The sequence below is a fragment of the Cuculus canorus genome, chromosome 2 (genome assembly GCF_017976375.1).
Source record: "Cuculus canorus isolate bCucCan1 chromosome 2, bCucCan1.pri, whole genome shotgun sequence".
NCBI lineage: Eukaryota > Metazoa > Chordata > Aves > Cuculiformes > Cuculidae > Cuculus > Cuculus canorus.
Window position 1 is genome coordinate 43,691,518 of NC_071402.1, and position 18,246 is coordinate 43,709,763.

Genomic DNA, 18,246 nt, shown 5'->3' on the forward strand with positions numbered 1-18,246 from the left:
CTGCAGACGTGATCCTGCTAGAAGAGGCAGAGGAGGCTCTAATTACTGGCAGCTTCTGAAGCTCACTGGCCTGGATGTTGGTCTTTACGAGTGGGAGGTCACACAAATCTCCTTTCAAAGTGTCGCAGTTCTAAAGATATTTTCTTATCCCAGTTTTTATATATGAGATTTTTTTTCTCTAGTTTTAGTCCTATGAAAAATAGGTCAACTGAAACTAGCAACTGTTATTGACAAATGCTGGGATTGTGTTTGGCTCCAAGTATAATAAGACAATTACTACTTTGCTTTTCTAAACAGAGAGTCTATAAAAAATCAGCCTCATTTGGAATTCAGAATCCTCAAAGTGAGACAATATAGGTGACATTTTTATTTCATTAAAAAGGGCAACATTTATTCTACTAACAAAAATGGGCCTCTGTTTTATCTTTAAGGTCTAGTGGCACAATACGTCTCATGTCTATGAGGACAGAACTGAAAAATGATGACTTTATAAATGTTGCCTATTGGAAACAGTCCATATAAAGCTCTGAATTATGTTCATGGGTTGTCTAAGAGAATACTAGTTGCTATAAGCCAAAACTGTGCTAGGAATCATGCTAACAATTAAGCAATGTGGACAATAGCATGCCAACTAACATTGGCACTTCTTAACTTTTCAATAGAATAGTATAGCTGTTACGAAAATGCCACTCTCAAAATGCATTCAACACCAACTTCTGCAAGTAATCAAGCTTTTAAAGATGAAAAGATAAATTTTAAAACTAAAAGCTACATGACTCATTTATTAATTAAAGCTTTCTAGTGTTTTTATTGTATCAATTTGAAACACAGAGAAAATGTGTTAATAAAAAAGTATCACAGAATGAATGAAGAGAATCATCTAAGCATGTACACAAGCATAAGCAGAATGGGTGCACATCCTTGCTTTAGAGATTTTTTGATTGATTCAAACTTTAAAAAGTCAAAAACTTTAAAGTCAAAACTTTAATGTCAAAAACTTTTGAGCCAAAAACTTTAAAGTCAGCTGAAAAAGAAAAGCCCAGCTGAAGTGACTCTATACTAATGCACGAATCTTGGGCAACAAGCAGGAGGAGCTGGAAGCTTCTGAGTTACTAGAAAGCTATGATCCAGTTGCCATCACTGAAATGTGGTGGGGTAAATCCCACGACTGGAGTATGGCTATCGATGGCTACAGGCTGTTCAGAAGGGACAGACCGGACAGGAGGGATGGAGGCATTGCTCTCTATGTAAGGAAAGCGATCGAATGTGAAAAGCTGTCTTTGAAGAGTAGCCACAAACAGTTTGAAAGCTTATGAGTCGGAATAAAAGACCATGGAACCAATGGGAACCTTGTGGTCGGTGTATACTACAGGCCACCTGATCAAGGAGAGCCAACTGATGAAGCCTTCATCCTCAGCTACAGGAGGCTTCACACTCACAAGCCCTCATCCTACTCAGACTTCAACCACACTGACGTATGCTGTAAAAGTAGCACAACAAGCTGTAGGCAATCCAGGAGACTCCTGGAGTGCATTGAAGATAATTTCTTAATCCAGCTAATAGAGACCCCCCACATGAGGGGATACAATACTGGACCTGATGGTCACTAATACAAGGGAGCTTATCAGTGACATTAGAGTTGGAGGCAGCCTGGGCTGCAGTGATCACACAGTGGTGGAGTTCAAAGTCCTCAGAGATATGGGAGGAGTGGGCAGTATAATCAGGACACTACATTTCAGGAAAGCAAACTTCCAGCTCTTCAAGGAATTACTCAGTAGGACTTCTGGGAACATGGTCCTCAGAGACAAAGGAACAGAACAGAGCTGGCAAATATTTAAGAATGTGTCCCATGAGGCACAAGAGATCTTGATTCCCATATGTAGGAAATCAGGCGGGAAGGGAAGAGAGCGGTGTGACTGAGTCAAGACCTGCTGGTCAAACTCAAGAACAAGAGGGAACTGCACAGGCAGTGCAAGCAGGGACAGGGAATCTGCAAAGTATATAGGGATTCTGCCTGGTTGTGTAGGGATGAGGTCAGGAAGACCAAGGGGCAGCTGGAGCTGAACTTGACAAGGGAAGTGAAGACCAACAGGAAGGGCTTCTACGGGTATGTCAATCAGAAGAGGAAGGTTAAAAAGAACGTACCCTCACTGATGGTTGAAAACGGTGACCTCATATCAACAGATGAAGAGAAGGCTACGGTACTTAACAACATTTTGCCTGAGTCTTCGCTGACAACCGCTCTCCTCACCCCTCTGAGGTCGTGGGACAACATGATGGTGACCAGAGAGGGTAGACCCTCTCCCACAGTAGAGGAGGATCAGGTTCATGACCACCTGAGGAACCTGAACATATAGAATTCTATGGGACCTGATGAGATGCTTCCCGGAGTCCTGACAGAATTGGCAGAAGTGGTTGCTAAGCCACTCTCCATGATATTTGAAAAGTCACGGCAGTCAGCAGAAGCCCCTGGTGACTGGAAGAAGGGTAATAATGTGCCCATTTTTTTAAAAGGACAGAAAAGACGACCCTGGGAACTACCGACCTGTCAGCCTCACCTCTGTGCCTGGGAAGATCATGGAACAGATCCTCCTAGAAGCTCTGCTAAAGGACATGGAGGATGAGGAGGTAATTAATGGCAGCCAGCATGGCTTCACCAGGGGCAAATCCTGTCTGACCAATTTAGTGGCTTTCTATGATGGAGCAACCGCAGCAGTGGACACGAGTAAACCAACAGACGTGATCTATTTGGACTTCTGTAAAGCCCTTGACACGGTCTCCCACAACATCCTTCTCTCTAAATTGGAGAGATATAGATTTGATGGGTGGACTGTTCGGTGGATAAGAAACCCATTCAGAGAGTAGTGGTCAATGTCTCAAAGTCTAGATGGAGATCCGCAACAAGTGGTGTCGCTCAGAGGTTCATACTGGGACCATTGCTGTTTAATATCTTCATCAATGATACTGACAGCGAGATTGAGTGCATCCTCAGCACGTTTGCAGATGACATCAAGCTGAGTGGTGCAGTTGCCACATCAGAAGGGCAGAATGTCAACCAGAGAGAGCTGGACAGGCTGGAGAAATTGGCCTGTGAGAAACTCGAGAGGTTCAACAAGGCCAAGAGCAAGGTCTTACACCTGGGTCGGGGCAACCCCCAATTTCAACACAGGATGGGGGATGATGTGATTGAGAGCAGCCCTGCAGAGAAGGACTTGAGGATGCTGGTTCATGAGAAACTTGACACGAGCCAGCAATGTGCGCTCACAACCCAGAAGGCCAACTGTATCCTGGGCTGCATCAAAAGAAGCGTGGCTAGCAGGCCAAGGCAGATGATTCTCCCTCTCTAACTCTCTTTTGTGAGACCTCACCTGGAGTATTACGTCCAGTTCTGGAATCCTCAACATAAGAAGGATATGGAACTGTTGGAACTGGTTCAAAGAGGGGCTACAAAGATGATCAGAGGGCTGGAGCACCTCTGCTATGAGAACAGGCTGAGAGAGTTGGGCTTATTCAGCCTGGAGGAGAGAAAGCTCCGAGGAGATCTTACAGCAACATTCCAATACTTGAAGGGGGCCTACAGGAAAGCTGGGGAGTGACTTTTTACAAAGGCTTGTACTGACAGGACTAGTGGCAATGGGTATAAACTGGAGAGGGGCAGATTTAGACTAGACATAAGGAAGAATTTCTTCACTATGAGTGTGGTGAGGCACTGGCACATGTTGCCAAAGGTAGTCACAGCTGCTTCATCCCTGGATGTGTCCGAGGCCAGGCTGGATGGGGCCTTGGGCAGCCTGATCTAGTGGCAGGGGGTTTGGAACTAGATGATCTTAAAGTCCCTTCCAACCCAACCCATTCTATGATTCTATGTCAAACCAAGCCTCGGTAGATCTGCAATGCTGTTCACCATTTAAAAAGAATATGAAAATAAAGGCAGGAAAATGGCACCATACAGAGTCCTGGTAGCCAGGAGTCAGACTGTAACTGCAAACTTTAATGAACTATCAATTTAATTGCTTATTTCTGCAAAAACACTACACTCCAATTATTGAGAAAAATGATGTTCCTTCAGAAGTTACACACTCAGCAGTTTCTTGGGTCAAATCTCACCATCTCATATTTCTCAGAGATGTGCTAAATAAATGAAATATTACACTACACTTAACAATTTCTACATCTAACTCCATGGCTATTCCTTCAGATGTTTATTACTGAGTTTTCTAAAGAGGCTTCAAAAATTGTAAATGATAGGAAGTTTATCATTGGGGGTTGTTTATCATATGGGGTTGTTTAGCCTGGAGAAGAGGAGGCTGAGGGGAGACCTTATTACTCTCTACAACTACCTGAAAGGAGGTTGTGGAGAGGAGGGAGCTGGCCTCTTCTCCCAAGTGACAGGGGACAGGACTAGAGGGAATGGCCTGAAGCTCCGTCAGGGGAGGTTCAGGTTGGATATCAGTGGATATCCACTGCCCAGGGAGGTGGTCGAGTCGCCTTCCCTGGAGGTGTTTAAGGAATGGGTGGATGAAGTGCTTAGGGACATGGTTTAGGGAGTGTTAGGAATGGTTGGACTCGATGATCCAATGGGTCCTTTCCAACCTTGTGATTCTGTGATTCTGTGATTCTGTGATTCTGTGATTGTAAAGTAATTCATTCTGGAAGCTGTAAAACAGATCAGTTCTGCTTTGAAATCAATCACATTTTTGTCATTAACTTCAGTAACATGAAATACAGAAAAAACAACACTTTCTTTTTCTTCTTTCAAACCTGCAAAAAATGGATTATAAGCGATTTTTTAAAGGTCTTAATTTTGGATCTTTGGATCAATCTCACAAAGAGATTTTTTAAGCATTTCACTGAATCTCTGATTTTAGTAAATGTAGTTGGAGCACTCAGGTTATAACACAGAAGAAGAGAGTTTCTTTCATAGACAAGACACTAAAAGATAACTGAACAGTTTCATTTCAGAATTAGTAACATTTTGACCTTCTGCTTTTCCGGAAAATAAACATATCCAAGTGTCTAGGATACTTAAAGTGGAATAAGACACTTCCAAAATTTACTCAAGAATATGTTAAAAGGTGACTTGATTATATTAGGCTTTTGAAAATAAATGGGTGTTTAAATCTGCAGAAAGAAAAGGCATGAAATATCAGTTTTAGTGCCTTTTTATGAGATCTGCTTTCCAAACCTCAGAAGTCCTTACAATAAGCAGTTATTTCTTAGCACCAGCTAACTAAAACCCCATTCACCCTTACACTCGATTTTACACTGACATGCATTACTTCATCATTATTCAGTGAACTGTAATCTGTAATGACACTGCAGGAAAATAACTTGTGGGCTGTTAGCTAAACTCATGAGAATCTTTGACCACAAAATAGCAATTAGTTTTCCTTGAATAGAAGACTTCAGTGGGTCAATAAGATAGCACTAAGTACGCCAAGACATACTTTAAGAACTAGTATTTCTGTTCAGCAATATTCTTATCAATAACAACACAAAGGCACGTTAATGCCTCTGCTGAGCCACTTCTTATAAGGTCAGTACTAGCCAATGTCCACAGGAAAGTCTATACTTTATATGTATAATTTAAGCCTCTTTGCATTCATGTGAAGTACACTTCACTTTTTCCATTGTTATTTGAAGCTGAGGACTGCTGTATTTGGAAGATAACATTAATGTTGTGTTGTCTACACTGAGATTCAACACTAAGGCATGGTTTTCAAAATCATGGCAATATAGATCTACAGGAAGGTTATGATGACAAAAATTATTAACTCTTCCTCTCTCTGATCCCCTCCCACCTCAAAAAGGACCATATACATTTACGTATGTTCTTAAATCTTACTGTAGATAAAAAATATGCTAACACGATAAATTGCTGCCGTTACTTGATCTACAGCAAAATAAATTGATGAACTTGTTGCCTTTTCCATGTGCCTGCCACTGTAATTTAGAATAAATAAATAAATAACTACTTAAATTAGAGTGCTGTTGAACAAAAGTACAGTCTATGCAGCTGCAAATACTGTTCAACTCTCGTATCAAATCTTATTACAGAGATGGTTAGCTTGATGACGGATCTTTCCATTGTGTTCCATTTAACAGAGCTCTGTAGTAGCTGGTTGCCTACTGTGGACAGTATCTAACATCCCAGAACATGTTTGCTCTATTGCTTATAGTCCTCTAAAATATTGTCTGTCCTCATTAAAAGTAACATTAATTATTTACAAAGACATCTTTTGTGTAACATGGAATAACAGACCAAAAAAATCATCCTACCTTTATACTTAATCCAAATCCTCCTACAGTCTGTCTTCTAATGGTTACTGTTCTTTCCTGGGGGGAGAAAAAAAAAATAAAATCCAGTTTTGATAGATTTAATGTTTTGTGCCATATCATCTATTTTCATACTTCAATAATTTGTTTCTGTACTACCATCCTACACTGATTTTTCCTATTTTAATGGATTTGATAGTTACTGAACATGAAAATCCCAAGAAACCTATTCTGCAAAGGAAAAAAAGAAAGTTTGGAACTAAAACAGAGGTGCTGTCTAAGAGAAAAATTCATTTGTTCAATTCATACATTGCTGGCTCTGTGTACACTAGCAAGCGCTGCAATGCAATAAGAACATAGTTGTAGAATTTAACACTTAGGGCACAGCATATGCATTGTAGAGGTATTAACTTGAGCACTACATGCTGAAATACATAAACTGCACCCCCATAGTACATTTTCCAATTTAGTTTCACCCAAAAGGAATATAGCTTGTGTAAGCCAAAACTGATTAGTGATGTGAACCCAAGCATAGTAAGTGCACATGATCCAGAAATTCATTTCAAAGCACAGTTCTGGTCCAAATTAAAAAAACTAATATAAATACAGCCACTGCTGACCTCAGAGCAATGGTTTAAAAATTGTAATCAGTTACTAAAAGGGCATTGTTACAGATGGAATTATTTAAAGCAGTCTACTTTTTTTTTCCTTTTATTGCTCATCCTAAAAGTTGTTCTGTAAAAACTAGGCTAGTATCTGTCTTAGATATGGACATTTACAAAAAAAGACCTTTTTTCCTTTATTTACAAAGATCATTTAGTATTAGTCAATTTTGTTAGCAGTAAAAAAACTTAGTAGCAGATGTGTCCATACACAAATATATAGAATATATTGATTTTTTAATGTCCTCTACATATGGTCTAGATTTTATACTAATTTCATTATATATATTGCATAGCATAAGTTTGCATGTCTATTTTATTTATACATATATTCATGATAATATAGTCAGGATAAACTAATATAGGCCAGAGTTTGATGTGTGGTCTAAGCTGAGTTTACACATACAAACACAAAACACTCAGCTGTGGCTCCACAGGTAGCTACATTTTTCCTATTAACTCCACCTCATCTCCAGCCTCAGTTTCCATTGAATATGTAATTAATAATAGCAGCTTGACTTGTACACTCTAATAAATGCATTCTAGTATTTTTGTTATACATGCTTGAATCAAACATAAAATACTCCTTTTACTTAAGAAGAGGTTAAAAAATATCACACTTTTAATAAACTGGCTGGATAGTATATTAACCATGAGTGGAATAAAGAATATCACACTTTACAATTAAATTTCAAATGAAGTAGCATGTTAAAAACATAAATCTTCATTAAAAATTGTGTAATAGTTCATAATATGTCAGTCATGACTGTAAAGTTTAAGTAGGGGCATCTGAATATATTCTAAGTTAGACCTATCCTTTTAAAAAGCCTAATAGAAAGCTATCCTGTAGCATATTTCTATCCTTTTTGTTGTCTTTCTTAGTACAAATACCCATATAAAAGTGTCAATAAAATAATCTTACCAGTTTTCACTCAAGCTAAGACAGAGTCAAGCCAGCCCTGAAAATACCTGATATGGGGTCTTTTGTGAGTTTACTAGTGCTGTCTGGCAGGAAACTAGAAACATTTTGCACTGTCCCCTGCATCAGTTTTTCAGAGAAAGAAATGCATGTTTCAGAAATAATTTGCCAGCATAGCAGATAACTAAATAGGTAAAATTGTGTAAAAGTTAACAAAGGGAACAGAAAGATTTCAAGCAACAGTAATTTCCCTGCCCAACATAATTTATCAGTGTTTTGTCTGGTATTTTTTCTAGGTTCTTTTCTATCTCCACTGAGAGTAAATAGTAAATATTTCAGGTCTGGACTGTTACAGAACTGATTTGAACTTTAAAAACATAGTGCAAAGAAGATTCACTCTAGCAATGTGTTACATGTCAAGCCACCAAGGTGAAGGGCTCCAGAGGAGAAGTTCGCGTTGAGGGACTCCTTTCTAAAGCAGCAATACAAGAGCAGCAAAAGTGCAGAGAGAGATAGATACCCCAGTCCCATCCCTGAGCAGGAAAGGGCGAGCTCGTGATGGAGTGGCAGCTCTGACTCAGGACAGGAATGGTGGATGCCAATTCCCCTGACATACAAGTGCAGCCCCCAGAGAGCATGACCAACCAGGAGCACGATGAACAGGGAGGACAAACAGGGTGTGGGGCATCAGAAGGGTGTCACAAGCATCACACATTTCATAGAGCAGAATTTTGGGGTAGAATCAGACATCAGCTCTGATCAGCTCCTCTTCTTTTTACCCAGAAGTTTAAAAGATAAATAATAGGACTCCTCTAATTGAAGTTAATCTATCTAAAACTAAGCCATGAGTCAAGGCAAGTTTTCTTCTGTAATCAATAAAGAAAAATAAATATGCTCAATACAGGTGAGTCAAAACAGGTGCCCAAGTTAGGCGAAATAATCTTCATCTATGCCTTCCATTAAGTATAAAGAGAGGATGTTAAATTTAACATTGGAAAGAAGAATACTCACTTTACAGCTACAAAGTGACTTGAATAAGTATTGTGATGGTAGATAAAAGCTTTGAAATGTTTTGCTAGAAAACTCTTTTATCTAAGTAAGTTTTGTTTTGTTGCTTGCATGACTTGCATGTGACTTTTGATAAACGACTTTCAAAAAAACCCAAACAAAGCTTCATTTTCAGTGCCATCTTCAACCAAGGGGAACTGAATAAATTTTGTCTGCAAAGCATTCTATATTTATGTAAAATACTATCATAATATAATGATTAATACAATGAAGAAGTTTGACTAGCAAATTAAAGCAAATTATTTTGTTCTGCTGCCTTTAATTAACATTTCAAATGAACAATAACAATAATAAAATGCTTTTCACTGTCTAAGAGCTTTAAGTTCTTAAAATGCATTACAAATATTCATGAATAAAATATGGTGACAACTCTGGGCGGAAACACATTTTGTACCAGTAAAGAAGTGCTGTAAGTATCCTGATTGACCATTTATGCTGTTCCAGGATAAAGATAGTGCTGCTCCACTGATTCCCATTATCTGCTTAAAATACAATCTAAATAAAAGTCTGTGTCAGGTGTAGATTTGCCTACTAACACTTTATTTAGTTTCACTTTCTCCTCTATTAGCCTATGGCAGTATTCTATGATTGAATTACCACGGATTTGCAAATTCCAAAACCAACTTCATCTCCAAGTTTACAAAATAAAATTTGATTCTGATGAAAAGCTACTTAGTTCAATATCAAGACTACAAAAAATGTCATGTGAGCTTGTAATTCGATTGTCACATTTGTCATCTACGTTACACCAAACAGAGGGCAAGTTAGAGCTCCTAGGATCTTCAAATGCAAGATTCAGAGCAGTGTTTTATAAGCTGCTTCCTGGAACAGAACAATAGTGGTTATCATTTTATTGAAAAACTCAAAGCTGCTGCCAAGCTGTCAACTTTTTCCATGCCTTTAATTCAGAAAATTCCTCATCCACACATATGTTCATTGACTGGAAAGGAGAGCTAAGAGTTCTGCCAAAAAATTTCTTCCTTACAGCTATGCAGCGAAACAGAAGCAATCTTTTTTAGGCTTTCATTAAAGAGGTATTAAAATGTCTCTTTAAAAAATCCATATGAACTTCTTGAGATCAGAGGCATCTCCTTAAATGAGATTAGAACTGAAGAATGACCTTGTGAGCACACTGCAACAATAAATAGTCAGGAAAGAAAAATACAGAATTCTATGTAATCATTACCTATTTACATTTAGTCACAGTAAAGATTCAAATATTTCATTCTGACATGTATGTGATCTAAAATAGTTTATAATTGGTTAAGTGACTCTTAACAATAATGATTAATTAGTACTACTCAGAAATTATTTATTCTGCACAATATAAACCAGCAAATGAATATAATCTAATGATCTGTCTCTATTAAAGTAGTCAAATAACAGTTGAACAAAAGGAGGAAGAAACTTCAAAACTCTTCATAAAACTGAGCTATTGGCATGTGAAAATTCAATATTCCATTACTCAACCTTTTAACTAGGGTATAAATATTACATTTGCAGTTTGTGACAATGATGTGTCTGGTTATTCATCTTACAAGCGTAAAGGTATGACGAATCAATTTGTCTAAGTCTAGACAGAAGACAAGACCTCTTTTCACAATGGATAGAACAGACAGTAAAGAAGAACACAGAATAAAGCTAAAGGGGTGCAGAGAAAAACAGTAGGTGGGAAATGAGGAATACACATGAAGAGGAATCTACAGCAGCACAAATGGAAAAACATAGGAAAAAGAAAAAGAAGGAAAATGTTAGAATATATTTTTTAAAACAATATTGAAATATAAAGATACAATCAATACATTGGCAGCAATTTCATACATCAACCTGTTAAAATTTGATGCCATAGTATCTTCAAGGCCATGCTCTTTGTAGTTTATCAGCTATTAGTAATCCCTCTGCATTTTGAAATAACAAAATGCAATGACATTTTTTTTTGTCATTGAATTATTTCATTAGTTTTCAAGAAAGAAGATTTTATATCCTCTTTTGGGTAATGCTTCTCTGTCTTTGGATTTCCTTGGATTAATTGGCATGAGCAATCAAAACTTGTGCTCATTCTGAATGTAAAGGACACCTCACAGAGGTCAGTCACATTTCTGATTTGAGTTAATAGTGTTAACAAGGTTTGCCAGCAGTCTGGCTCAACTGCTATCATCTCCTTATTTCAGTTCCTCATGCAACTGAAGAAGGTTGGCAATTAAAGAATGGAGGCAGAATAATTTGTCAATTGGAAATCCCTGTTCCTCTGCAGCTGTGCTGGAGGCTGAGGACGGTAAATCCAACTGTGTTCTGTAGATTGTTAATACTGATTGGAATGAGCAAGAGCACTCAACCCTCTGCTTGTTCTCACTTCAAAATGTGGCCAGTCCTACAGCACATGCCTAAAAGCAGAAACATTCACTTAAAAATCTGCTTATAAAAATTCTACTCTTAGGACTGATTTCTTAGCATTTCTTAGTACTGCATTAGTATGGAAGAAACAGAGAAAAAAACCCCACAAAAGTCACTATGAATCTGAATTCTCACTAGGCCTGGTAACAAACACTCTCCAGCTTCATGATAACTACTATTTCCAGCTACTGCTTCACGTCATATACTGCCATCAATCAATGAACTTTGGCTTCTCCAAGTGTTTTCTGGTTCGCAATATTTGTCTTTTTTGTAAGAGAATGAGATAAAGCTTATTCTACTCTTTCAAATTCCGCTTTATAAACGGCAGTCATGTACTTGAAACTCAGTAGACTGCTATGCTTTCTAATTTTAAGTAGCTTCAGAAAAATAAGCTGGCTTGGGTTGTCCCTAAAAAATCATATTTACATCTGTCAGTTCTAGGTTGCCATTTAAAAAAGCTGTCTAGATTGGCAGAAAAAAACCCAAAAAATTATAACCAACTAATAGATATTTGACAGCATCAGTGAAAAAATAGATTCACTCCACTGAATAGCTGACAGATACCAATATGATCAGAAAAAATCACCGTTCTTACTGTTGCTCTGTGATGGTTACAAGAACGGAAACTGCTTGAAAGTTGATCTATCTGTTCCCACATTTGCAGTTCTCTCCAGGTCAGGCAGTTTCACTTTGGCACCATTCATACTACTCAATCACACATCAGAATCAAAATAGTAAATAAATAACAAAATAAATACAATACAGAAAATAAATCAAAATCTTATGTTCACAATTTTAAACTTTTCATTTTTTTCTTCATGCATTTTTTCTACTCATTACCATTACTTATCTTAGTTGAACTTGTTTTATCTACATAAAAAAATATGAAACATTTTAAAATCTAAAGGAAGAATGATGCAGTATATCAGATTCAAAATTCACTCTCAGGAAGTCTCCAATACCCTAAAATGTGCAAGCAAGGGAAATGTAATAACTTAACCTGATCGCTCAGGCAAGTCACAGTTAAGTGATAGGTTCTGAATTTATACTTAAAAACTAATAAGACCTCTATAATTTAAATTCAAAACATCACAAACCCCAGAGTTTATAAGTTGAAAAATTATCTCTAGAGCAACTTTTTTTTTTTTCAATAACACATGGTTCTTTGTATAGAATTATAAATCTTTCGACACAGTTGATTTCACAATAGCCATAGAACAACTTTTAAAGTGAGATGTAATATGTTCTTATCTTTCCAAGAAAAAGACTGATTGTGCAATTAATAATGTCAGAAATCAGATCTGGCTACCGTTCAACAATTTAAGGCAGTGTTACTTTCTCACTTTGGAAAGATGTTTATTAATGAAGGTTTTTCATCTGTCAGAAAACCAATTACAGTCCATAGATTACATTCAGATACATTTGTATCAACCTCAGTTAAATTCTTCCACATAAAGTCATACTTCTCTGAGAGCTGTTGCTCTATAAATTCACAAAATATGCATTCGCTTTTTATTAGCATTGAGATTATGAATGATCTTCACATCAATCTCCCCAAAAGATTAAAGCCAATTTTTAAAAAGTTACAGTAAATTATTGGTATTTAATTAAATAATGCATTACTACACAGTAGCATAGAATTACATTCTTCAATGAGAATCACCTGTCTCTTATCATCAGGTAAGTTAGCAGATTTGAGAAATCTATGACTGATTAACAGAACATTTAAGAAAAATATGTAAAGATGCAAAGAGTTCTGGCAGCTGATTTCAGCAAATTGCCAGCTGCTCAGTTTATTTCAGTTTATTTTAGAAAAACAGCATCTGATCCAAATCATCCATCTTTTCAGATGGTGCATTGTCATATCCCTGGTTTACGGGTCTTACATACACATACACTTCATTAGAAAAAAATTCTGAGTATGATTAGCAAACAAATAAATCTATTAAAGAAAATAAACGCCCCCACCATGGCTTCCTAGACAAACTTTTTGTCTTGACAAAACACAACAATGCTTTTACTTGAATTTCAGATATTAATTAAAGATATTAGAAATTGTGAGGATTAACTGTAAACTAAAAATTTTGATTCTGGAATTGCAATTGATTCTGGAAAATTTTCCTAGGAATAAACCAACTGAAGAGTCATGTTTCAGGTCAGACACATCATATCTTAGGCTATCCCTTCTCCAATCATAACTTTCAGCAAGGTAAATATTAGGCTATCCTTGTTAGTTCAAGCTATTGACCTATAAATCTAGAAAGACTGGAAGTTGGCTTACTGTACATTGCCATCTGGAACACCATGTAACAAACTTTTATGAGTATAATTTCAGGTAATTCAATAAATACATTTAAAAGGCAGTATAAAATAAGAACCTCTAGTTCTACTATGAATACTTATGAAGTACCTATATGTTTTAATTCAGTTGCTTTCAAGGTGTTTCTTTTTCAGATGAGAAGAGTAAAATTCCTATATTTCTCTACCACAAGTAACTATCATGGAGATTTATGACAATTACAATTATACAAAAGCTGTCTTTTGGTAATACCACTATTATGAAAAAAAAATTCTGTGAGGGTTCAGTACTTTAGGGGAGAAAATGTGTACCCGACCTAACAGTCACCAGTCTGTATCTGACCTAATCACCAGGTCAGGTCAGGTCACCAGTGTGTACCTGACTAACATTCACCTCCAGTTTTCCCATAGACTTGTCTATCTTCAAAACACAAAGTACTCCAAGCCAGGCATACACTTCCCGTACTATAAAGCCTCTGTACAGACAAGAGATTAATTTGGATTAATAAAGATACTGCCTTCTAGGCTTTGAACAAAATCTTCTATCTCGAATTTGATCATTCACACTGAAGTTGAAATCTGTATCAGACATCCAGTAGCAGCAGAATACAGAACCTACAAAGCTTCTGTCTCTTGGGAAGCATTTTTTTCTCATTGCACATAGAAAGAAATCTCTATAACACTTATTGATGCAACTGATGTTCAAATTTAGATCTAATCTGTGATTGTTAGAATAATCCTTGATGCTCTATGGGATTGCTACAGCTACAATTGATGCAGGACCCTCACGAACACTATCATTTTTTCAGCCTTCTACAGAAACAGATGCCAGGGTTTTTAGGTTTTTTTACTGTTTAACACTCTTTATGTTGCATTAAATGTTCTATGCATTTTATTTTCTTATTTCAATCTGTATACAATAAAAGAAGAAATCAGATCTCTTTATTTTCAGGAAACTAGAACTAGAATTACCAATAAGGGAAGTGTTCTAAATTAAGAACTAGGTCCTTAGCACATGTAATCATATTAAGCAGCACCTCATTCTTAAGAGGCATTGATTCCATTTAGATTATTCCACAGGATGCAGATTGGGACACCACTGGAACGTTAAGTGCCTGTTTAAAGTCTGTCCTACACAGAGGAGCATGCAAATTGATTCAGACCCAACAAACAGAAGAGATACTGTTCCAAACTAAAAACATAGTAATAGCCTTTAGCTCCTTACAGTGCAGAAGTAAAACCTTATAATCGATTTATTTGAAGATTTTTTTATTAAAAAAGATTTAAAAGAACTTTTACTGTAGCTACTTTTCTGCAAAATTTAATGTTATTGTTCCTCAATTACAAATTTTATTTTTATTCTTTAGAGTTTATTTTATGAGGCATTCAATGTTTGTTGCTAATGAAAACATTCTTCCTCTGAAGAATGAATGTAAAAGAAAAATAGATGTGATCAATCATTTAGAATGGCAGAAAGAACAAACGAAAATCAACCAGGCAAAGTAAAAAGACAGAAAACCAAACAAGCTAACAAAAAAAGAAACCTAAAAATCAGGAATAAAAATGAGGAAAAAATGCAAAAAAGGGAACCCCATAGGGCTTGCCTGATTGTCTATACAATCAAAGCACATGATTCCAGATGATTTAAATGACCTGTGACAAAAGGACAGTTAACTGTCTGTGAAATGCCAATCATCCTTAGTTGGAATGAACCTATTGATCCAAGACCTAGTCTTAATCCCAGAGGAAATCAGGGTAAAGTACTCAAAAGTCACTAGCCTAACAATGACACTTCCAAGAGACAAGAAAGTCCTCATCACTGGACTAATATGAATCAGTTAATTGATTATGAATTCAATACGCAATAAGTCAGGGAGAGTGCAATTGGTGAAGCAAATCATCCACTATTTTCTACAGTGCCATTGCAGAACTAAAGAGGGCAAAACTGCAAGGGAAAGCCTTGCTGTGAAATGGAAAAGTAAAAAAAAAATACATATATATATATATATATATGCATTTCATGAATACTTTTAAATAAAAGGTTCAGCTGAAATAACAGATATTATAGCACAATAATGAAAGTCATATTTTTGAGGGATAAAATCTTTTAATAAATAATGCCAGAATGGGGTTGTTAGAATAATAGTGTCACTGTGTGTGTTCCTAATTGAACAACTACAGCTTGGGCTTGAACTCAAATATTCCTCCTGTCTTGGCTGCTAGATGTCCTGAATATTCTGATTGGTAAAAGGAGCATCTATACTCCATATACAGCACACAGACCTGTATTAGTAAGAGGTAGTTGTTCGGCATTCCATTGTCAACAAATCTGTTAGGCAAATAAACCCAGCCTGTATGGAGATGGTGTAGGCAGTGTTGCATTTGTTTCAGAGAACAACTCAGAACCATTCAGTTGGGATGTTCCTGACATTGAGATGGATTCTCCATTACATTTTCTATTAATCTTCCAGACTGTTAGCAGTGCTAATGTTCTACCAATTTTTTTCTGGTTTCTGCTTCATATCTCTTTATTCTACCTGTATTTAAGGATGTGGCAACAGTGGCAATTAACTAATAAAAGACAGATATAACAGCAGAGACATCACATTCACATTAACAGATATTACACTATTATATCTCCCAAGATTTAGCAAGAAAAACTCTGAAAATTTTATTTAGCTCAAAGGTAGAGGAGAATGGTTACGATAGTTTCACATAAATATTAAAAATATGTCTATAAAATATTTTTACAGAATCTATAAAAATGTCTATAGAAATTAATAGTAAATAGTTTCTATTATTTTTAGCTAACTTCTAGAGTCATATAAAAATTTAGCATTACAATAATTCCAAACCCACATTATTCTATATAACATTTACATAACATTATATATGTATATATTTATATAACATTATATATGTATACACTTACATTACATTATATCTTCCAAATAATTATTTTCTAAGCTCAGTTTCTTATCCACAAAATTCCATATGATGCTTAAATCAGAAATCTGACACATTGTGCAAAAAACCAATAATAGATAAATCACACTATTACAGTATTCCAACTGAAGTCCATCTTTATTAACATGATGTGCTGGTAAAACTATTGACCTTTGCAGCATGGACTGGCAGCATGTACAAAGTCTGATGTTACTCTACCATATGAGGCAAACAAAGCAACAGAGGATAGCAGATAATTCCTCCACCAGCAAAGCCCTGCCAGTAACAGTTATGCATCAACTGTCTTACTTCAAAGACAACACTCAGATATGTAAGTATAATGCATTGATGTATCCATATTCACTCTAAGAGTCATTCTTATCCCATTTAGTGGCCCCAGTATTCCCAGGTGAGTGCAGAGACATAAAAATATTGTCATGCATACAACTGATTCCTTTTCTTACTTCTGCTTCGTAGATGAATATTGCTAAGACTCACAAAACAGGATATAATAAAGTATACTTGGTGTTAAGAGTATAAAATGAAATATCAGGCTGTAGAAGTAAAAGCATGCATATGTGTGCACGCACATACATGGACACATATGAACAGAGTATTTTTGCTTTATATAAAGTACATTTTAAAGAAAAAATAAAAACTACTTACACCAGAATAGAAAGGCTCACCAGACACACAGATCACATCCTGCTCCTGGATCATCAAAATATCTTTGGCTAAGTGCAGTCGTACTTTGAAAGGCTCCTGATTACCATCCTGCAGCAAACAAATCCCTGTCTTTGTCTTCAAAGGAAGAAATAAAGAAAAAATTTTCTCAGTTAGCACATCACATTTCCAGAAGGAGTATTTTGAAACAGAATAGCTGAGAGATAGGTATAGTAACCACATATACATCAACAAATGTCTTACCAAAGAACACTGTGTTTATTTAGTGGGCTCAGACTAAAAGAGAATTACAGTTACAGCAGAAACTAATGCAAGCAAATTTTGCAATGACAGGGCGCTAATCTGCCCGTGATGAATTTGTGAAATTCCTTTCAAATTGCTTCAAAGTAGCTCTGGTCTTACTTTTCACCTTTGTATTAAATGATAATATCTCACTTGGACCTAAAAAAAAAAAAAAAAAAAAAAAAAAAAAAAAGCTAATGTTCCATATATTCCATCAAACTACTCGGGTGTAATCGCTGACAGCCTACATGAACCTGTTGTGGGCTTTTCCTGATCTGTGACCATAACACTAAGTTATGCTTTTACACTGCTTTTCAAGTGAGGATGCTGAAGTTGAGAATAAGAGAAAAGAGATCAAAGAACAAAAACCCCTCTAGCAACTATCATCTTACTTCATTTCTGTATTTTATATTTATGGTTAGAGATTAGGAATTCTCTAGGATTCTTCAATACACAATAAATGACTTTCCAACAATATAAGAGTGTCTTTGTGGCAGCATCTCTTTGTGCCACTTTTTGGGGCTTTATACATAACACATTTGAGCAGTAAAAAGGACCACACATGTAAGCACCTGCAGTATTTAATAGTTTTTCCCTGAAGGATGGGTTGATATTAGCACTCTCTACAACACTTCATAAATGGACAAAAGTCGTGTTGGTAGAGCATTTCTGGTATGAGAAATTTTCTCGCAAACAATCTAAACATTTAGCATTACA

The 18,246-nt window shown here is 36.3% G+C and overlaps 1 protein-coding gene across 3 annotated transcripts in view; it reads right to left on the reverse strand.

The window, feature by feature from the left end:
- SNTG1 (syntrophin gamma 1) overlaps window positions 1–18,246 on the reverse strand; it is a 332,986-nt gene that overhangs the window by 124,258 nt on the left and 190,482 nt on the right. For 2 of the 3 annotated variants that reach the window (XM_054060099.1, XM_054060101.1), the window contains exons 1-2: window positions 17,250–17,364; window positions 6,280–6,336 (exon numbers count right to left, since the gene is read on the reverse strand). Coding sequence is in view for 1 of the 3 variants with exons in the window: in XM_054060096.1 (XP_053916071.1) it covers window positions 6,280–6,336; window positions 17,230–17,364 (192 nt within the window). In the remaining 2 variants the exon portion in view is untranslated. Of the gene's footprint in view, window positions 1–6,279; window positions 6,337–17,229; window positions 17,365–18,246 lie in introns of those variants that run through there. The other variant, XM_054060096.1, reaches the window with a different exon arrangement.